The 22,731-nt window shown below is 36.0% G+C and overlaps 1 protein-coding gene across 2 annotated transcripts in view; it reads left to right on the top strand.

Annotated features, from left to right (window-relative positions):
- CWF19L2 (CWF19 like cell cycle control factor 2) overlaps window positions 1–22,731 on the top strand; it is a 58,707-nt gene that overhangs the window by 14,770 nt on the left and 21,206 nt on the right. For both annotated transcript variants that reach the window (XM_053936405.1, XM_053936406.1), the window contains exons 5-10: window positions 425–544; window positions 1,676–1,769; window positions 2,782–2,897; window positions 3,199–3,929; window positions 7,697–7,790; window positions 11,081–11,170. In XM_053936405.1, the coding sequence (XP_053792380.1) occupies window positions 425–544; window positions 1,676–1,769; window positions 2,782–2,897; window positions 3,199–3,929; window positions 7,697–7,790; window positions 11,081–11,170 (1,245 nt within the window). The remainder of the gene's footprint in view (window positions 1–424; window positions 545–1,675; window positions 1,770–2,781; window positions 2,898–3,198; window positions 3,930–7,696; window positions 7,791–11,080; window positions 11,171–22,731) is intronic.

The raw sequence follows: 22,731 nt of genomic DNA, 5'->3' as shown, positions 1-22,731 counted from the left end.
TGCAGTTAGTGCCTGGATATCTGAGGTATGAACTATGCTCAGATACTGATTGCAGATTTTGTATACACTAGCAGAGATGTGAGAGATCATGAGATTAGAGTTAGCTAAATGAGATGTACAGTATTTGTTTATGCTAATGATTAGCAGTCTGTACAATATGCATGCTTACTAATGCCTTAAATACCATTGTAAATACGTATTTCATATTACAGGGAGACATGAAATTTGTTTAAGTATTAAAAATTGGAAGATTAGAGTTCTTAAGATTATATTTGCTTTTCATTAATGTATTTCATATGTGTTTGTAGAACCTGTACTGTTTATTGTCAGCAACATTTGTCAGTAGTTGCACTGCTTTGGTTTGGCACATAAGCCATGTTTTTGTTGGAATTATGAACACTGATTCTGTGTGTTTATTTTAAAGAGAGAAGAATGGATGAATTTAAACTTCATGTCATTGAAAACAACATCAGTAGCAGCTGTCAAAGGTGAAAGACACAAAGAAAAAGTATTGGAACGGCAGAAAGCTCAAGAACTTGAGCAGGTAGGAGGAATAATATCTTATTTCTTCTCTGCCTTTTACTAAATTTTGTGTGATGAATAAAGTAATTAATTGGTTCAAATATGTAGGTCTTTGTTGTTATTAAAACTAATGCCTGATGTGATAATGATTTTAATTAAATTGGTCTGTTTGGATGGAAGGCTTCATACATCAGGGTTGTGGAGAAAAGCCTTTTAACTTCTAGGTAAGGAGAAAGCTACTTTTGTTAGTACTAAATTCTGCTAGTAACAATGACAGACTGCTGGTCTGGCCTTCTCCATGGTGTGTGAAAGGAGCACCTCTTGTTTAGTGTGGTAAAAGCTTACTTAAGTTACTGTATTTAAGTGTAGGGTAATGAGGCTTGTTTTTTCCTAAAGAAAAAACTCGGAGCAGTTGTTGTGCCTTTCATGTCTCAGTTGTTGGTGAACACATGGGTGACTCAGAGTCTGGCTGAAGAAAAGGTTGCTGTCATGGAATTAACTCTTTGTACATACAGTTGATGGCTTCTTTGTTCATTTATCTTGTTAAATGCTATGTAGTCTGATCTGAAAACATAGTGATGGATCACTAGCTAATATTGCTTTGTCCTCTCATTTCACAGCAGTCTCTTTCTTGCCACTAGGTTTCCCAGTTAGCTGTTGTGCTTGGGAAAGAAACATTGACCTGGATCGATGTTTTTGTATAGTATGCAGTGCCTTGGTTATTGTCTTTAGACAAAGGATTAATATTTTAAATTTTTTTTTCTCCACATTTTTTTCCCCTGAACATTATTTCAGAGCTGTTGGAGGACCATTTAATGTGTGTATCTTAAATCATCAGATTGTTAGCATGTATTATATGGTTAATGACAATTTATATGTATTCTTAATCTTAGAGAAGAATGATTTTTATAGACTCTCCCACCTAACTACTTGCTGTCCATGCAGGTTTATACTCCTGTGTTTTCTGCACCAGATTGTCTGCTTTTTCTTGGTACCCAAAACATGTGTACAACAGATGCTTAGACCATGAAAGTGGTGGTGGTGAATTGACAATATAACACAGACTTCACACACAAGTCTCTCAAAAGTCATCAGATATTCTATAAAATACAAACCATATGCTATGCAAACATTTAAATTATTTCTGTTTTAGGCCATGCTGTCTGAGAGAGAACTCAATCCCTATTGGAAAGATGGTGGTACAGGTTTGCCACCAGAGAAGGATGAAGAGGCTTCAGTTAAGAAAGGTTAAGAGCAACTTTCAGTAATAATCTTAAATTTCTGTCTCCAATTTCTGGACTCTGTGTTCCTAACGAATGACTCCTAATGTTGTTGTAACAGAATTAAGAATTATATATATATTATTAATAATATAGGTAATAAAGTAAAATTTTGATGAATTCCATAGTGAATATTGGATTAGTATCATAGTATGCTGTTTTGCAGAATTTCTCTTCAATGGGTTTTAATCTAGAGTGGTTTGACCTTTAATATCCTTACAGAAATTCTCCATTTTGAACTAATTAAAGAAAAGCATGATTTAACCAAGACAAGATAAATTGTTGTCAACTCATTTGGTTACTTTCATTCCATTGCACAAATTACAGTTTTAAAGTATTCACCCACAGAAGTCTGAGTCACATCAAAATGAAGCACATTACAGATGCAGTTTTTGAAAAATAGTATTTCTGTAGACTTTTCACTTTTTTCCTTACCCCGGGGTTATCCTGCCCATTTCCAGCAAACACAGTAATAAAAACCTTTTCCAAAATGTCATGAAACATTTATTATGTGGTGAGAATGCTCCTTGTATTTTGTCAACAGAGAAGAGTTGGATCTGTGCTTTCTGAGAGCCTTTCCCTGTGGACAGTCTGTCCCAGAAACCATGAACCTCATGCCCACTTTTAGGAGTCACAGAGATCAGACATCAGAGATCTGTAGGAGTTGACAGACATCATTGAGTGTGTTTTAATGTCATAAAGAAACTCCACAACTTCTCATATGCCACTCCTGTCTTGGAAACTGCTTGTGATAAACTAGAGAAGCTTAAATTAAATGAGTGGTATTGCTGAGGTATAACCAGCATTAAATTATGAAAATATGTAATTGTATTCGTATATTAATTCTGTTTTTCTTTTGCACTCCTTCAATTTTTACAATAAGTTTAGGTGAAGCTTTAATGTCACATACAGAATAAGGTTAAATAGGAATAATTACTTGAGATGTAAAACTACAACCTCTTCTTGTTTTCTACTTTAGTTACAGTGGTAGAAGATGCTGGATTAAGTTGGCTGCGAAAATCATACCAAAGGATGAAGGAGCAGGCTGAGAGAGAGAAGCGAAATTTTGAGGAAATTGTAGCTGAGAGATATGGGGTAAGGATCTTCAGTTAAATTTTCTTCATACCAATAAATGTTTGGAAAAGATTATTTTCATATAAAGGCACATGAAGTAGGAAGGCACAATGTATGAAGTAAAACGTGAAAAGAAGCAGGAAAAAACAGACCCTCTCAAGCTTCTCTCAAGTGATTAGCTTGTGGTTTAGCGCTACCCAGCCTTTTATCTATTTTTCTTGTTAAATGTTTTTAATATATGAAATCTTGTAGCAAATTTGAAATACTTCAACAGTACCCCATGGCCTTAAAAGTGGTATGACTTTTTTGTTTTTCCTTCTAGTCAGTGGAGGTATTTCAGTCACGATTAGAAGAAGCTGAAAAAGCTGCGTCCAAAAAGGAAAATTTTCATAGAAGTGGAAGATGGAAGAAGACTGACTATTCAGAATGTGAGAAAGAGAAGAAAGACAAGAAAGAACAGCATATTGAAAAGGTGACACGAGATGAAGATGATAGAGACAGACACAAGTTTGGGGGCTATTCCAGGGAGAAGTATGGCAAAGGGTGGGCACAGGATAACAAGGGTTACAGAAGAGAGATGTCAAGAGCAGACCAGGAATGTGGACGCAGTAGCACGGACTCAGTATCAAGGGGTTACAGCTCCAAAGCAGAAAAATACTCCAGTGAAAAACGAAATCAGGAAAGGAATTCATCTCTAAGCAACTTGAAACACAAATTTTTGAAACCCTCTGAAGATGATTTAATGTCTTACAGTGCACCCAGAGACTCCAGGTTAAAGCATTCCTCTTCCAAGGAGGACTCAGCTCATAGCTCTTTGAGCAACCGTTTTCAGAAACCTGATGAGGATACTGCACTGTGGACCAAAACACACACAGAAGATAGCAATGAGAAATTAAAATCTGACCAAAAATCATCAGGTACTAGGGAACAAATTGATGGCAAAAGTTGGAAAAGAACTCCAAGTGATGAAAAAGAGAAGTCACGACAGGAACACACAAGCAATACCCCTGAGAAGAAACAGATTTTATCTGACAGTAAAACATCATCCTCTAGGTATTCTATGAACATCTTTACTTGGTTTTTATTTGCTATGTATACTTGGTTTTTATTTGCTATATATACTTGGTTTTTCATGGCAAAATAGAACAAAAGCTCTATCTCCTTTTTGACATTATAAGCACTGATTATATCAGATCTCTTTAGTTTGGAGGAGGAGTCTTAGCCTCCAGCTAAGGGCAGCTAGAAGTAAGTTAAACAGAAGTAGTGAATGTCCTTTACCTGATCTGTCTCCTCAGCACATTTGAGAGTTGCTAATGATAGGTTATTTTCTGCTTCTTTCTAATGTTAGTTCATACTGTGGTAAAATTGGCCTCTTAGGCAAAAAAAACCTCCAAAATATCTTAATGGTCATTGAATTTATAAAATACAATCTTGAAATGTTAGAAAATGCTGACTAAAAACTGAAATAATTAATACAGCAGGGATAGGTTTGCCACTTGAGAGATGAGCTCATATGCTAAAGTAGTAGCATAGGAAAAACAGTAGAAGGTATTTAATTGAAAGTATGTTTTCTGTGGTCAAGAGGAAGCATTAATAGAGTGGGAAAGGAAACATAAACTTAATAGGCAGCAGGAATTTAGTTTTCCATTGCTTGCTTTTGTGAGAGACAATGGAGAGTAGGAAAGAGAGGTGGTCAGACAAGTTGCAGAGAAACTGACCTTTTGCTCTGTCTCCTGTTCCTCCAGTATTAGCAGCTTACTGGTTCTTCCAGTGATTTGACTAGTGTGATTTTTACTATGACTCTTCTTTCAGATTGTTCCAATAATTCACACATGCATGCACATGGATGAAAAGAGATATATAGGGATAGAAGTGTATAAATGTATAAATATATATATATATGTGAATTTATAAAAAATGCTCCTCTTGAGTTCAGTGAAATGTTTCAAATGTACTGGAATTTATCAACAAGCAGGAGTTGAGCCTCAAGGAGTGGAGAGTTTCAGCTTTCTATGATGGTGCTCTAATCTTTGCAAACTGGGGAGCTGTTGAGTTCTGAGAGGTGTCCCACTCAGTGCAATGCTGGCACAGCCAGCTGTGGTCTAGGAGAGCTCAGAGGGCCTCACACAGCACTGCTGTTGGTGGGGTGGCAGTGCGTTGGGCTGCAGTCATCAGTAAATTTACATCCTGGCCACAGTCTGGCACAGTCACTGGAATTTTAAAAATTCCAGTAGCAATGGTACTGTTCCACTCAGGCTGTGGTTCAGGTGAGTAATGATCAGAGGCTGCCAGGGGCTGACTGAGGTTTCTGCCTTTGTTCCCCACTGGCAGGCACCAGGAGTTCCAGGTGCGGACAGTGTGCTCCCACCTTAGCCTGGCAAGAGTTCCTGCTGCAGTCAAGGGATACTTCATTGGTCCACAAAGGCCAAAGCATAATGGGAATTCCTGGGATTGCAGAATGGCCTGGGAAGGGGAGAGCTAGGCACAATATGGAGGAAAACGCACCACCGCATTGCTTTGGAAAAAATAAATTCCATCCCATCCAGCCAGACCTAGTAGAACATGTAATCATTGACTGGAAGTTAGTGATACCATTGCCTCAGTATTGTTTTCGTTAAAGAAACAGCTATTCTTTTCAGTCCTTTTTTTTTTTTTTTTTTTTTGTGTGAAATAATGGTGATTCACCTTTTTAGCTGCAGGTACAAAAACAGTACCTTTTTTTAAGTCCCACATTTATTAAGTACAATGGTAATTGTAACTGGACAAAGCTGCACATTTTGGGAAATGAGATTGTGTGCGGAAGTGGTTTACTTGCTCAAGTTCAAAGAATTCAATTATTATGATAGAAAAGATAACTCTTTTCTTCACAGCAGAGAACTAGATGTAGAAACTATTCGGCTGATATTTTCTTTTGCATGTGTTTTCCGTTCTGGTGTTGTTAAACCCAATTGTGCATCTTTGATATTTTAATCATATTTCTTAGCCAATGCAATTACTAAGCTGACTCATTAGTAAAGTGGGGATTACTTAGGCCTGCAAAACCATATAGCCTCTGCTTATTGACATAGCTTATATCCAGGTTCTTGTAAGATGACTTTTTAACTCCTGAGATTCTGTGTGTTTTGAAGTAGTGAATAATCTGTCTTCCTCTTTCTAACAGTCAGAAGTATGTTTTTGGTACTGTATTTTGTAGAAAATTCAGGCTTTTGGAATGTTTCAGGTTTGGATTTGTGCAGTAGATACCTGTTGAGAGTAATTTATACACTGCTGTTTCCTTTTTCTTCTTAAAGTTTCTAGACTTGTAGTGCATGTACTCTTTTGGTAGTGTTGTCAGTCACAAAAACTAAATCTTTGAGGTGAAGGCTTGAATTAATAGGTGTTGCTGATTCAGTTCCTCATCTCTCATGCTGAAAGTATGGCTTTTAAATTTTATCTTTTCTAAAGCACAGAGGAAGCCTCTTCAGCCTATAAATCAAAGTGTTTTGGACAGTTATGACACAGGTTAATTAAAAGTGCTGATTGGATGTCCAAGGGATCTCCCCAGAGGAAAAGTCCATCAGCTAGTGTTTGCTGGAAGTCACACTTAATAATGTGACTGCTTCAGAGTTTAAATTGAGACAAGATAAAAAGCAAATCAAAGCAATGTCTCAAGTCTCAAAAAGTTCAGACAATGATTCAAGCACTAGCACCATTAAAAAAAAGCGTATATGAATTAATAAAAACCTTTTGTTCCCTTTTCTGAAGTAGTCTGCCTTGCTTTGAAGGATACAGCTTAAGGAACCGTGGGAACTTAATCTTTGAATGTTTTGTTTCTGGTGAAATTAAAGTAAATTCTGCTGAGTTCTAGGGGTTTGGATTGGGCATCTTGAAAATGAAGAAAAGCAACTTTAGTCATTTTCTCAGGACGGGGGAGGCCTGGTGTTCAAAGAGGACACCATATTCAAAGATTTCTCCTTCTTCAAATCCTACAGGGGTTAACCATATCAGTTAGTGAGTGAATTCTCTCTCTACCAGCAGGAACAATGTCATAACTGTACTCCTATGTATCTTTTGTGTTAGATATTTTACTTTTAGAGTTAGTTGGTTTTAGTCTTTCCTAGGGCCAGAGATCAAGAGCCAAACTTACTTTGATGCCCCTTTGCAGTATTTTTTGGAATCGTATTTAATAAACATCATAAAAAGTAATATGCTAAGTTTTTAATATTAACATTAAGGTACAGTACTCTTTATTACCAGCTGTGGCTTCTCTAGGGGGACTTGATATTTTTAAAATGGTGCCAGTTAATTTTCCATGGAAACTCTTCTGTATCAGCCGTAACATATTCAGATGTAAAGATTGTACTGTGAGCAGATAAATACAGGAAAATAAGTAATCTTCAAGATGTGGAAGGCCAGAATAACTCAGAAATTGGTGATTTTGCAGCAGCTGAGATGTAAAAGCATGGCCAAAGCCAGAAAGAAGAATTAGAGTAGGTTAAAATAACATTTTCTGTTTCTCTTTCCCTTGTTTTTTTCCTGCTTATACTTGCTACTGACTTTTGACTGTTTTTTCATGCTGAGAGAATGTTCAAAGATAGTGCTTTTCATTTGAGTTGTTCTCAAAAGTTAAAGGAAACAAACCTCGTAAAAATTTTATTCAAGGTCTTTGGTTTCAGTGTCCTTGGCAGCTTCTATCTGTAAATACATTTTTATAATATGTAGTTTTCAATTATTTTGGCAATAGACACATATACACAAATGTAGTAGGCTTATCATTCGGAATTACACAGGTGAATACTGCACTGTTTTTCTGTGGCTTGAGTGCAGCTGGTGTTTTACAGAGCATCAAAGGATGAGCCGCCTCGGGTGCTTAGTGAAGAGGAGATGAACAGACTGGGAGCGAGGATTGTGAAAGCAGAACTCATGGGAGACACGGTAATGGCTGTGGAAAACTGTCATGATTTACTACAATTTTTCTTCAAAGCTCACAGCGATTTAATTGTTCGGGTGGTTTTTTTTGAAAGGGTATTGATTCAAGCAAATAAAGACTTGCAAAATTTGGTAGGATTTGAAGATAGTGCTTTTACAGTAATTTCTGCTTTAAATGCAGTAGTTAATAGACTAGAATAGAGGATTCAGGACCCCGGCTTTTTAGGATAAGCAGCATACCTAAAACCAGTTGTTCTCTGCCCTTTTTATAGTATTTATTGTCTTTTTATAAAAAAGGCAGTAGGTGAAAACGACAAAGCTCCCTGTCTTGGTTACAAGGTAAACAGTGTCTGGAGCTGTACTTATTTCATCAGCTTTGTCACAAGTAGGTACTTGTGGTCCATAGCTCTGCTGTGTAAGCGGGCTTATTAATTGGGTTATGGAAATTATAAAACTGAAAGGAATAGCATATACCATTGCAGCCAGCTCTACACTGAGAACAGCTGTGGAATGCTTTGTGGTCCTGCTCTGATTGAGGTTGGTCTGTGGAGCTGGCAGAAACAGCTGCACATTTAACATGGCTTGTTTCAGCCAGCTACCTGAAGGAACAAGAATTTCACTCTTGTGCAACACTAAATTTGGAGGTTTATGTATTTTATTTATTACATTAAACATGGCTATAATGAGTTAATTGCCTTCAGTAGTACTGTCTTGAAGCTTCAGTTATAACAAGGTCAGAATCTGTTAGTTTTTAAGCTGTTTTTTTCAAGTGCTTGGCTCTGAATAGCTGCTCTTAAGGAACTATTTTCATATTTTTTAGAAGCAAATACTATCACTGTGGGCTTTTGTATTTATTTTTTAAGTTTAGTTTGCCTCTTGTAACATAATATTTACACCAAAATCTGCATATTTAAGAAATAATAAATAAATATTTATTTATAGTAATATATAAAACATGTTACATCTCCAAGTGGTAAATTAATATTTCTCAAGAGCTATTGATTCTTTGATTTGTGGAAAGTTTAGTATGTTTTGTCATTATTGCTCGACTAGGACATGGTGTTGATCTTTGTTGAAGCCCTTATCAGATAATTCAAATTTTGTTAGGAGAAAGTGTCCATTTTATAAATATTTTCAAACCAATTTTATGTTATGAATTCTTTTTCCACAGACTTTTAGACATAGATATGAGTATGTAACTTTAAACATTTGAACAGCAATACCTTATCTAGAAATCCTGTCCATTTTAAATGTTACTAGCTTCAAAGGTAAATTAAAAGTAAGTTGCAGCAATGTATTTCCTACTACGATACAGCGTTAATGATTTAAGTAGATGCGTCCATCAGTTAATATCTAGTTTTCTTAGTTAGTACTAAGTAAAGTACAAGTAAAAAAGTACACTAGTAAGGAAAAATATGTTTCTGAAAGTAATTATATGATAGGTTTGTGAGGGACTGGTGTAGTGTAAGCTATCTATACACTAGTTGCTAAAGTACTGTGGAGGGGAAGGTTTTCCAAAATTGATGGAAAGCAGCAAAAATTTGTTAACTTTTTTTCTGATACTGCTCAGCTTCAGTAGCATAGCCTAAACAAAACTTTGGGCAAATTATCTGGTCTTTTTCTTTTCAACCTGATGGGAACTGAATGTAAGTGATTTGATGAAAAATATACACATATTCTGTGGGGAGAGTGTAATTCATTTAATATTCTATTGTTTTGTTTTGTTTTGACCCAGATCATGTGACAGAAACCAGTACTACAATTTTATTATTATTTATATATATACAGTTTTCTATATATGCGCTCTGAATCAACCTAATTAAAAAAAAAAAAACTAAAACTAAACAACAACAATTTAAATAATAAAATAGCTAGTATAATATATATTATATATATATAATATATATAATATAATATATTATAGCCTTGTGGCATTTTAAATATTTTTTCATGGTCTTTCTCTAATCAGATTGAAAATGCTTGTTTAAGCAAGTTCATCCCCACACACCAGAACAGCTGGTTATGTAACAACATGTTCTGGTGGCTGGAACTCGAGGTTGGCCATGTGGGCCAAATGAATTCTTAATCTATTCTTGTTACTGATCTGCTGCCTGGTGTTGATCAAATGACTTAATTTTGGGGAAGCAAATATGGGCATGATGGTTGGAGTCCAGTCAGTGAAACTGACAGAGGGGTTAGAGTATAAATGGTTCTATTATTTACAGGTTGATAGGCTGGTAATTCCTAGCAATCCAAGATATTCTGAAATACTTCTATTTAGTTAATAATCAGATGGTTAAGAGAGCACAGGAGCATCAAAACCAATTTGCACAAGACTGTAAATTCTTCTTATTTTCTACCTCTTGTACATTTTAATTCTTAAGATAAGATCTGAAGCACAGAAGTTGGACATGGAGTGTAGAGAGCTGTGAAACTTCATAGCAAAAATTTCTGAGAGATAGTTCCCTAGACCCATAGAGCTGATGTATGTGTGTTTGTGTACAAGAAAAAAAAATTATTATTGTACAAATGTGGCGAACCCCGGATGCAGGGAAGAAATGATGATGCCTGGCTCCAGATCAGAAGGCTGAAGGATAGCTTTATTAAAACTATACTATATTACATTAATATACTATTTAAAGAGATACTATACTATTCTACATACTTCTTACTTACCTATCTAACTAACTAAAAAACTCGTGACTCTCTGCTGAGAGTCTGAGACACAGCTGGATCTGATTGGTCATTGAACCCAAACAACCTTCACCAGAATTCCAACCAAGCAATCACTTCAGGTAAACAATCTCCATACCACATTCCACATGGGGAAAACAAAGGAGCAGAGATAAAGATTGTTTTCTCTTCTTCTCTCTGTGCTTCTCCAGGAAATCCTGAGAGACAGAATCATGTCTCTCTGTCCAGAGAATGTGAATGTTACATATGATGTGTTCAGGCTTCCTTGTTTAGGTTCCAATACATAAAGTAATGCCTATGCCTAATTATACAAAGCATTTATTAGTAGAACTTAATAATGCTTAAGAATACGTTTTCTGGTCTTCTTATGGCAATTCTTGTTCCTATACTTCAGATGCCTCTATTCTGAACATTTTTTTAATGTTATATCCTATAAAGAGTTGTGTGAATTATACTGACATTTTCTTTAGTATTTTGTGTCGTTAGAGTTTAAAACGTTATACCAAAACACAAAAAATGAAATTAATAGTTCATTTTGATATGAAAATCTCCAAAAAGTTTAAGATAGTTAAACTAATGGAGTACTATGACTTTCATTGAAGGATTTAGCTTCAGAACTTCAAGCAAAACTTGACAGTGCTCGCAAGTTGAGAGAGACTCAGGGACAGATTCCAGCAAAGGCTGGCAGAGAGGTACGTGGAAAAATATTTTTCTTTTCTTTGCGCTAACACAATTATATGTGTGATACAGGTGGCAGCTGAATTAGAGAATATCAGATGTACCTAGGAACATTAGAAAGTGTAACTTCCGGTGAGTGACTGTCAAATTGAATTGTATTTTTTGTTGGTTAACAAAACTTTCTCCATGGTACTTCAGCAAATTCAGTAGATTTTTTTTTTGTTTTACTCATAATATTTCCTCAGCAAGGATAAATATCTTGCATTAAAAATGAAACTGATATGTGCTGGCTGACATAACTGCCGTGTCTGAAGAAGCTGGCACTTCAAATGTTATTTGGGTGGTGTTTAAGAAATGTAAGAAAGCTTCTTCTGTACCAACACTGATATAAGGAAACAGGTCTAATATCATAAGTTGTGAGCTCTGTCCTTATGATGGAGAGGAAACTTTCAGGCAAAAAAATTAATATTCTTGTTCAATTTGACCCCAATTCCACAGTAAAAATTCAGGCGCTAGTGAGTTGAGTTTGAAAAGCCACTAACATTTTTATCCTAAAAGGCTTCATGTCAGACCTCATACACCAACTAGTATTTGTCCAATCTTTAGAAGACAAACTAAACTGAATTACAATGTGTGGTCTCTGCCTGACTACCCTGTGGTGATATTATTTATGTCTCACACCTGAATTCACAAGAATTCAAAATTACAAAAGCTCTGTGTAGGTAGATTCTGCTTCATTGCAGTGCAGTTCTTTGGCATGTTTTTCATATATGTAAAAAAAAAACCCCTAAATAAAGCAGACTGGAGTTGTGTAATTACACAGGAAAAAATCCATTCAGATTTTAAATTGGGAAGTAAAGAGCCTCAGAAATTTTGGTGGACACCTATTCCTTAGGTGCTGAGTTATGGATGACAATTTTGGTCAGGCCTGGTCTTCAACCATATTCTGATTTTTATCTTAATTTTTAATTAGAGCATTCTTACAACTAACAGTCATTGCAAAAATACCAGTTGTAACTATGAATATCCTTTGCCTGTGCCTCTTTCCTGGCTTCTTCTAGTCTGTATTACATGGTGTTTGAGTGTCAGAAGTCCATCAGAGTTAGTTGCTCTGTCCTAAGCCCTGTCATTGTGATGCCAATTTTACGGCTTTGAATTGATTTTACGGCTTTGATTTTACAGCTTTGAATTGGTTTTGACCACTGGGACACAAGCAGGATGCGTTTGGTACTCTTGTGCATCAAGGGCCAGCGTTGTCACACTGTGAGTCAATAGCCCAGATGTTCAGAAACCATCCCATAGCACAAGGGAAGCCAATTTGTGAAGGGCTGTTTGGCTCTGCATGACTCAGCCTTCCTGTGGCATAGACCACCCAAGCACCAGCCTCAGCCACTTCAGCCAGGTGTATTGCAAGAGAGGTACCTGAAGCAGTTTCCACAGAAATGGTTTTCCAAAAGGATATCCTATTGATCCCCAAGTTTGTAGCTGTGCCTCCATTACCAGTAACAAACATGAAGCATTTTTTTTCAGGCAGGTCTGTCTCTGCTTCTGTGGAGCAGCATGGCCTGTGTCATGCTGAGTGATCCTAAAGTGTGGCTTTGCCTTACTTCAGTTTCTGTTGGGAAGGCTGGGGAGATAAATCAGGAAGCAGTGAAGGCAATTTTGAATGCATCTCCCTAGGAAGTTTTTTTTTCTTAATTAATTGGACACGGATCAATTTCCCAATTCTGTTCCCTGTGTGACTGAGTGAAGACTTACGCTAGTATAAGGGGATGAATGAATGGCTGGGGTTTGTACAGAGGACAGGATCAATTCTTTTGATAGTCGTGCTGGTTTATTCTGCCTTAAAGTGATCAAGAAACTACAGACTAAATGGACTCTAAAGTGCTAGCTTAAATACTATTTTAATTTTATATAATTTTATTTTGTTTGTAAGTGGGAGTAGAGGCAAATACAGCTTTTACAGTGGGACTTAGTGACTAGTTTTGTAATTTTTTTGGCTTAGACAAGAATTCTACCCCAAGCAATCTCAAAAATGTGGTTATGAAGTACAGTTTTCAAAGACTGATGTTTGGAGTTTAACACCCTTGTGCTTCTCAGCTGACATATTTCACCAAATCTCAGCTTGGGGAGAACCCTAGTGTTGTTCACTGTAGGCTGTCTTAAGTATGTAACCCTATAAATTTTAGTATGAATATAGTTAAATTATCTGTTAATGGAATTTGGGGTCTTAATGGGTATTGTAGTCAAATGCTTGAGCCACATTTAGATTGTGCTTGTTTTATCTTTAAGTTTGAGTAGGAGGCAACCTTCAGGGTCTATAGAAATCAAAACACTTTTGATTTAATTTGGGATAGAATGAAATGATGCTTATTTTCAGATGCTTATTTTCTGATTTGTCATGGGCATTTTGAGAAAGCAAAGCTGCACTTTGAGTCCTAGTGAAACTGTGTAAAGACGAGGCTACTGTACCATAGGGTTTCTGAGTTGGGATAGATGATGAAAATGATACCTACTGAATGTAAGCAGACAGCAGAAAATTGTGGAGACTTCAGCATTTAGAAAACAACTTTCATGTGTTCATAGTTTACCTCTTAAATACAGTTTGTATTTCTGTTCTGAAAGTGTTACGCAACCCTAGATTTTATTACATTGATTATGAGGATGTCACCTCTGCCACTGTCAGTACCAGTCACAACTGATGTAATTTATACTTTTATTCAGTATTTTTATTTAACAAACTCTATCTGGAACGTTAGCACTCCTATGGGGCACATGATTTGCAGTGGGTTTTGCTACTACAAAAATGGAAATGTAAAAATTTAAATGAAGAAGGGACAGAATATAGAATATATCCTTTGGAAGGGACTTACTATGAACATCTGGTCCAACAACATGGTGGTGGATGAATATAGTGTAAGAGTATGCATCTTTTGAAACTGTTTTCAATCCCAAATGAAGAATGGCTTAGAAGAAAAGCTTCCCAACCATAAGCTTTTTTCTATATTCCATAGAACATAATTAGTATGCAGGAAACAGAAAGTAGTCTCTGCTGAGCAAATGCTAGAGACAGTTTTCACTAATGATGAATTGCATTTGAAAGACAAAATCAATACAAAATTGAATGAAAGCTAGAAGGTGGTACTTTAAGCAGAATAACATGATAGAGTACTGTGTCACTGATTATTTAAAAGAAGAGTCCTGAAAAATAGAAGCAGCTATAGGCTTTTCTGTTATGCATTTGAGAATATGTAGGGAAAATATGAATTATTTAATCACAGAAAATCTTCATTTGAATAACTGAGTTTTCTGTGGAAGTCCTCCAGCCTTTGGTCTAGTATGAGTGTTTTTCTACTGAAGAGTATTCAGTGCTTCTGTGAAGCCTCTTGCATATAGAAGATATCCGTAGAGTAAGACTTGAATTTTGGCAGGCACAGCGTTTCGCTTTACAATTGCTGACATGATGCTGCTTTAAAGGAGAAAACCTTTTCTAGGCTACCTGTTGTATCTATGAGAGTAACAGACTTCAGGCCATTGGTTGTGCGTCTCAGGTGGAGAAGATTTATAATGCAGGAAAAGTTAATTCAGTGACTCCAGACTGAGGGAGAATTGTAGGGAAACTAACTCAATATAAATAATATTTTAAAAATTCTTTTTGAAAAACTAACACTGGTTTTTAGAAAATAAACTGAATAAAACAGCTTGCCTTAAATCTCAAATCCTCCTTGTCTGAAGGGGGCCTGCAGAGAAGCCAGAGAGGGACTTTGTTAGGAACTGTAGTGACAGGACAAGGAATAATGGGTGCAAACTGAAAGAGGTAAAATTTAGGTTAGATATTAAAATTAATTTTTTTACTGTGAGGGTGGCGAAACACTGGAAGAGGTTGCCCAGGGAGGTTATGGATGCCCCAGTGCTGGCAGTGTTCAAGGCCATGTTGGCCAAGGCCTTGAGCAGCCTGGTCTAGTGGGAGGTCCTGCCTATGGCAGGGGGTTCAGGGGAATAAACCCTTAATATTCTCTGATTCTATAAAATTGCATCCATTGCATCCCATTGTATATAGTTCTGCCTTAGGAGAGACAGGATGGAACATGCTGGATCTTCAAACAGAGAAATGATTTGCTGCACAGTTACTATCCTGAGACAGGTAAACCATGTGACATTAGGAGTGAGTAGCTGAGAGGAATCAAATGTGGAACAAACCTGAAATAATGTTCTCTTGGTTCCAGTAATGATAATGGGGAAAACAAGAATGTATGTTTATTTTTCATATGTTTTCAAGATTGACCTGTTCACAAACAGCTTAAAAATGGCAGGGATTCCTTGGAGAAAGAGACAGTTATCTCAAAATAAGGTGGTGTGTGTGTACATGTGTTTGTATATATGTGTAAAATTTAGATAGTGATTAATACTTCACAGAAGGAAGTGAAAGAAAGAAGGAAAAGAATGCTTCTGATGTGTGGGTAGTTTTATTTAAAAGGAATCCAAGCCAGTGCTAAACAAACACAAAGTAAGCAAAAGCCAAATCACCCTGAAAATTAACATTCAAAATTGCAGGTGTGCCAGGTTGTTAAATTTAAGGTTTGGGAATTGAGACTATAAACACAGATATTTTTCTGCAATGAAAATATTTGGTTGTCAAAATTTACCTATAATATGTTTTCATAACATTCATTCTGACTTAACCAATGCAGAACCTAAATACAGCTGTAGTATAGATATACCATATATAAAGAATTCTTTAAAAATTATTTTAAATTGCTTGGCATAAAATTATAGATGAGACACTTGTGTAAAAACTAGAAAGCTGAGGATTAGTGATCTACACTAAATGCACAGTAAAAATCTGAGATTTTATTGGGAACTTCAGATGGTGGGGAGATACAGCAACAGATGGCTCATGGCCTGTTTACTCTCAGATGTTTTCAGCTCATCATAATTCCTGATTCCTGCTGTTCCATCACACTTGACTCTTGTCTGCAAGATGGCTGTGCCATTCTTTCTCCAGCAGAAGTTTGTGTTTCCCTACAGACTTGACTAGCTCTAAATGTAAAATGGAATAATGAAGGGGGCATACTTCTGCAAAACTGCTTTCATATCATTAGTGCGTACTTCTAAAAAATAATAGGTATATGCTGTTATTGATTAGTTTATTTCCTGAACATTCTTGTTGATGTCAGTAAGAGTGGATTACACAATTATTTAAGTCAAAGATATATTAAAACAAAGTGGTTTATCTTCCTGAATGTAATTTATGGGAAGTTGGCTTTTGCAATTAAAATGTGTTGGAAAAAATGTATCAGTAAGTAAATGACGTAAAATATCTTACCATTTCAGTACATGTAAAAAGTATAAAAGGGCAGAATGGCTAAAACTTCTTAAAATTCAAACTGAGAATACAAGAACTTCCAAGTATCCTTTAACACCAGAGCAAAAACCATATCCAAGTGCCATGCAGCACTTGTAACTGATGGTGCCATTTTTTCTTGGCTGTATTTTTCTCCCAACACCATGTTAAATTTCTACACATTTTTACTGCTATATTTACCCTTTCACTGTGTTAAATCAGTTGATAAGTTGAAATAGAAATCTGTGGATTTAAGAACCAGCATGCTGCAATATTTCTCTTTTTTTTTTATTGTCTGAGTATATATGTTTTGTGTCAGATGTCCCTGCTGTAAAAACAAACCTTCTAGTCATTACAGTTTTTACAAATTTTCTTACATCTCATACCTACAGTGCCTCATTGATGTAGCTAAGTGACTAACCATTTCAAAGTGTAGCTACCAATTTAGAGTATCAAACTGAATATTTTGAGCTTTTTTTTAAAGTTGTGTTTTCAATGCTATGTGGCTTCCAGATATCCAGGATATTATTTTAAAGTTAGACTTAATTGCCTTAGTTTTCCCCATTTCTGGGTGCATCAATGGACAGACACATTACAAGCTGCTGTAAGTTATATGTTACTAGTTCCGGTTTTACTTCCAAAGGCTGGCAGTATGACTCTTGCTGAATTTGACTTTAGATTTGTGTGTGCAGCCATTCTACTCAAGAGATGATATTCTGATCACACTATCTTCAAGATGCTCTAAGAAAATAAGTACTGAGTGGAAATAGAAAGATTTCTGCATGCAGGGCTAAAGAGACATTCATTGTAAAGAGGAGATTAATGAGGATTAATAAACTGCTTATTCTGAGTAATAAACAGTTTAGCCAAAATAACCTTTTTGTAATATAAGGACAAAGAATTGCTGAATTTTAAGGGGCATCTGACTTTATATCAATAAGAACAAATGAAGTTTTTTACTTATTGTGTTATTAACCAATGTTACTCACTCCCTGGTAGAAGAAAAGGATAATCCTTTTCCATGGTTTGGAGTTTTTGGGGTTTTTTTTTAGTCTAGTGCTTTACACACAAACCAAGATACAGATGCTCTTCTGTAGAATAGTTCTCCTCTGCATTGCAGCCTGCATTAGATTTTATAATGCTTCTCTTCACTGTTAAACACAAGGGCCTAATTATGGCAGTCCAACTTCCTGATCTTGTAAAACCTTTTAAAAATCCCATTACTGTGTTAGTACCTTTTGAATGTGTAATAGTGACTCATTAATATATTTATTATGTCTTTCTTGAAATATTAATTTTTTAACCTAGTTTTTAGAAGTTTGCTTTTGCTTTCCGTCCTCATGCTGCTAATTCTCTTAGTCATATCTTTTTTTCTGCTTTAAGAAACCCAAATAAAAGACACAACATGTATACAGAGGACTGCTGTTATAGACCCCTCTGACCATTTTAATTTAATATTCCTGTGAGATGCAAACCTCAGTCTTGCCATAGAGAATGGTTAACCTACTGATTTTTATTAGCATTACCTTGAAGGTTACAGTGCCACTATTCACAACAACTGTTAGAGCCTGAAGGGGAGCTTAGATGCTTTGAAACCTGTTACTTGGGGACTCCAAGTTGGGAATAAAATGACTCCTGAATATGGGACATGGTGCCCTTAGGAATAGCCAGCACTGAAGGAGGCAGATGCTCTTTCTACACAGAATGTACCCATCCTTCTGGTGACTGGTGATTTTGTGTGAATCAAGCTGAGAGCCTAAGAGAAGGGTAACTGGAATGGGAGGAGAAGGAGCAATGGAAGAGAACAGGAGACAGTGGATGGAAGAAATAGCTGAGTCTAGCACTCTGAGAAGTGCTAGATAGCTTTTAGACAATTAGATAGCTTACTGTAATGTAAGGACAGACTTTTCCAGTAGAGGACTAAGACAATATTCAAAGCATTTCCATTTGCCAGAGACTGTAGGGGAAAGGAAACAGGTGGCATGCTTAATGCAGCATCTGATTTGACAAAGCTAGCATTTGGCTGTAGAGGCTAGTTCCTTGCTGAAGACTGTTCCTTTGTTATTCCTTCATCACACTGTGCTTGTACCACTTGAATGTAGCTCTCAGTAAACATGTGCAGAAAGCTTTCAAATCGTGCAGCATCCAGCTTTTTGTTGGCTCAGTAAGAAAAATTGGGTTTTTTTTTAACTTTAGTTGTTCTCTACCCTACAATACACTGACTATTAAAATATATTTTATTCCCTATAGCTATTAGCATTGCAAAACAGTTCTGAGTGGATCTTGTCTTGGATGCTTGGCCTGACTACTCCATTTGTTCACCTGCTACAATGTCTGTTCCTCTAATTAAGCTGTGCTCTTGATGAGGCAGGGGATTTCCACTTCTTCCTGCTGGATTATAGAACAGGGATAATATCTGAAGAGTTCAAAATTCTTACTCAGATCTGTATCTTATTTATTTATGTATTTAATTTAAAGCTTTTATCTTTCAAAACCGGACTTGTCTGCTTGTTTTGTTCAGTTGAGTGTTAATTGCCATATAGCAGTTTGTGCATTTGCTGATAACAACTGTCTACTTTGCATATTTAATTGGCCTGAAATAAAAAGTCATGTTCCTTAATTAATGGCAACAAACAATTCCTCTCTCATTCTGGAAATAGACCCTATTTTTATTCATTTCAGACTGTAAATTATATTGTTTGTTTAGCAATCATCACAAGATTTAGGGATAGTGACTGAGCCTCTTCTCCAATTTTAACATTTAACAACAGGTATGTTAAGAGTACTTTAATATATGTTTTTAAACTTACTGTTGTACTTAATAGAAATATTATTTTTTGATCATAATTATGAGTATTTGTTATATCACAGTGATCACATTGTGTTACCATATGCCATGTCATGTAGTCCTGGGAATACAAGTGTAAAGAAAATATCAATAGATAAAAAGAGAACATTAAGTAGCTCTTTCAGTTCGATTGATACCCATACTCCTTTGAAAAAGTCTATTACTTCTGTGAGTGGTGGATTTTTCCTGCAAAGGCTCTTTCTCAGTATGGTGTAATTGTTCAAGTGTAGAAGAAGTCTAGTTTTTATTTTACTTGTGTGAACTTGTCCATTACAAATGTTAGATACATTACCCCAGAATTCTCAGGATCAGCCTTTGGCACATTTTAAAGCTTTTTATTATATTGGCTGCTTTCCATTATTTTTGTACTGAGACCTGTTGAAGGGATATAGTATATGCTGAAGGATGTGGACATTATATGTTGGAATTCTTTTTTGGAGGCTCTAGTGAAAATCATTGCTTCATAGCAGCTTACTTAAAAAAAACTCCTTTTACTGTTATTTCAGTTTAGAGGTGATTTCTAAAGTTCTATGTTTTTTTTCTTTTTTATTTCAAAAAGTGCTTTTGAATAAAATACAATTAATTAATATATTATTCAAATGTCACCTTCTGATAATGCTGTAATTACTTGAGATCTTTTTCTACCAGAAAGCTTTTTGCTTCTGATGTGTTTAGAAATAACTTTACTAATTATTGTTAGTAAGATTCTCCTAAAAATCAATTTTTTGCGTGAATACAATTAACTTTCTGTTATGCTGTATTTTTAAGTCAATTATATTTAGATAGGGTTTTGAGTTCTGAAGGATGTCTTTACCTCTAATAACATCTTTAATCTTCTGAATAATCATGTTTGGCTTGCATCCATTGGATTAATTTTGGTTCCTAATATGCATTTGCTGTTAATCTCTAACATGACTTCACATTAGTCTTCATACTGTCCATAATTATTTTATCCTTTTATCTGCTTCCTTTAATCTCTCTTTGAAGGACCACTTCTATTTTTTTTGTTCTTTGCATTCTAAAGCTAAAAATTACTATAATTTTTTGCCTTTTTTTCCCTCTTCTGGAATATCAAATCTAAATACATTATAGTTAGTATTACATGCTTTGTGTCAGGACTCAGGACTCTTGGAAATTAGGGAGAAAAAACCTCAAAGCCTCATAAAGCAGACAAAACCTTGCCAGCTGTAGGGTTCTGATCCAAAGAATTCAGTATGTGTTATATCTATTGCTCCCCTCTCCATTCCCTGTCCCTGTCCTAACTCATTCCATGGTTCAGATCCAGAAGGTACTCTTCTGCTGCTTGTATGTTAGTGTGTAAGCATGCAGAAATGGGAAGAACAAAGAAAGTGCAAATGTTGCTTGGATCTAACATTTTAGAGCCCTTCTTCAAAGGCAAAGAAAGTCTGTCGTATGGAACACTTTGTGAATTCCATTAACTTTTGGGAAAATAACAGCCTGCACATCAATGACATCCTTTTTGAAATGTCTGTATTAAGAATTTTAGTGAAGACAAATTTTGGGATGGATGTCTTTAAAAGGAACTAAATGTTTGTAAGTTGATACAAGAATCTGGTATTTACTGTTCTTTGCAGTTGTTGAAGCACTGCTGTTGTAAAGACTATTGGTTTTAGTGATTTGTATCTTTTAAAAGTCATGTATACAGTGAGGTTAAAATTTAGACACTGGGAATGGAAAACTTCATCCTTTTCTTGTCTCAGTTAACACAAAGGTGTGGGGAAGGAGAGACCTGAAGTTAGCATCCTTTTGGAGACACTATATGGGCAGCAGGTAAAAGGAGCTGAATGACTGGAAAGATGCTCCTGGCAGAGGATTTCAGATAAACAGGACCCTTCAGAAGTGGCTACTTGGTAGATTATTCACTGAAAACTGTAAAGGGTCTGCTGTGTGGATTTGACTAGTCCTCTTGGGGGAGCTTTTTATCCCTACTTGGCCGTGTGGATATGGTGAGCTTTTCCTCTACAAAGGTCTGTATCATTTCAGGCTAATTAGCAATGCTAATGGATTTTTGAGATTTCACTGCAGTATCTATGGTTATGTGTTCAACCACCAAACTTGCAAAGTCACCCATCTTTTAAAGGAATTGGGGCATTTGCGAAGTTTCCTGTGATACATTCTTATTGACGTTCACTTCACCTTTGCTTTCTGTATCTGCTGTGAATAAGGTTTTGTGGCATAGTAAAACCTGGTCCCCACAGCCTGGCTGTTTGTGTCTCAGTCAGCTGTGACCTTTTAATCACATGATGTGTGGGGTGAATGCACACAGCATTTTTCTCCTGTTGGGATGGACCATCTTTTCTCCCCCTCCCAAAAGGGACAAAAGCTCTTATCTTGTGAAGAAGGGACACATGAGGTACAGGTTACACACAGATAAAATGTGTCTGGCTGATACTGGAAATAAGTAGTGTTGTATTCTCTGAAAATACCAGTATTGGAGCCAAAGTGGTGCTGGACATCCTGGTTTGCTTTGCAAAATGAGATTTGCTTTTGGTGTTACAGAAGAGAGAGGTCTGGCTTCCTCAGGCAGCTTTTTGGTTCTTAACTTCTACCTTCATATGGCTTTCCTTGGAAATATGTAATTAAGCTGTTGAAGTATACTTCAGTATCTACAGATTTTCCAGACTTTATTTGGGTTTCTGGGACAAGCTTTCCTTAGGCAAGGATGGCAGGTGGAAAGCAGTTTGGTAGAAAATAGCTTGAAATTGAGATTAATGAAGTTGTTTATAAGATTTGACAAAGGCTGTCCTAATATCATCTGATGAAGTAGTGACCTCATGTGCTCTAATCTTTGGAGTACAGTTGGGGAATTCACAGGCTTTTAAATTATTTTCAAAATTATTCTTAATATATAGAAAGTGAAGTACTTACTTTTTGGTGAAGACTTTCTGCCCTTTTTCCCCCTCTGTGTGTGTATATATAATATGTCTATCCCCTATAGATAATATCCCCTATATATAATATATCTGTCACCTATATCTATCTATAGGGGCCCCCTATGAAGTGGGGCCTCTATAAAGGACTTTCCATGAAGACAGTTTTAATAACTTTTTGGAGAACAGAGGTGATTCTCCACACGCTCAATCCATAAAAGAAGTGGTAATGGGCTGTAGGTTTTTAGAAGGTTTTTGGGAATATAGCATTATAATGATGGTGGTGTTTATTAATTCAATATTATCTCTTTAACTCTTTCAGAAGCATTGTGTGTCTTCTGGAGATAAAGCTTTATGCAAAAAAAACCAAAACAAAAAAACAAGTATACAAACTTGGTTCTTTTGGAAAGAAAAGCTCTGCATTTAATTAATTGAATGTATTTTTAATACTTTTTTTCTTTTTGAATGTGAAAAGAACACCTCACTAAGGTG

Source organism: Vidua chalybeata, chromosome 2, assembly GCF_026979565.1.
Source record: "Vidua chalybeata isolate OUT-0048 chromosome 2, bVidCha1 merged haplotype, whole genome shotgun sequence".
In the NCBI taxonomy this organism is placed as follows: domain Eukaryota; kingdom Metazoa; phylum Chordata; class Aves; order Passeriformes; family Viduidae; genus Vidua; species Vidua chalybeata.
This window is presented reverse-complemented; position numbering and strand designations above follow the sequence as displayed.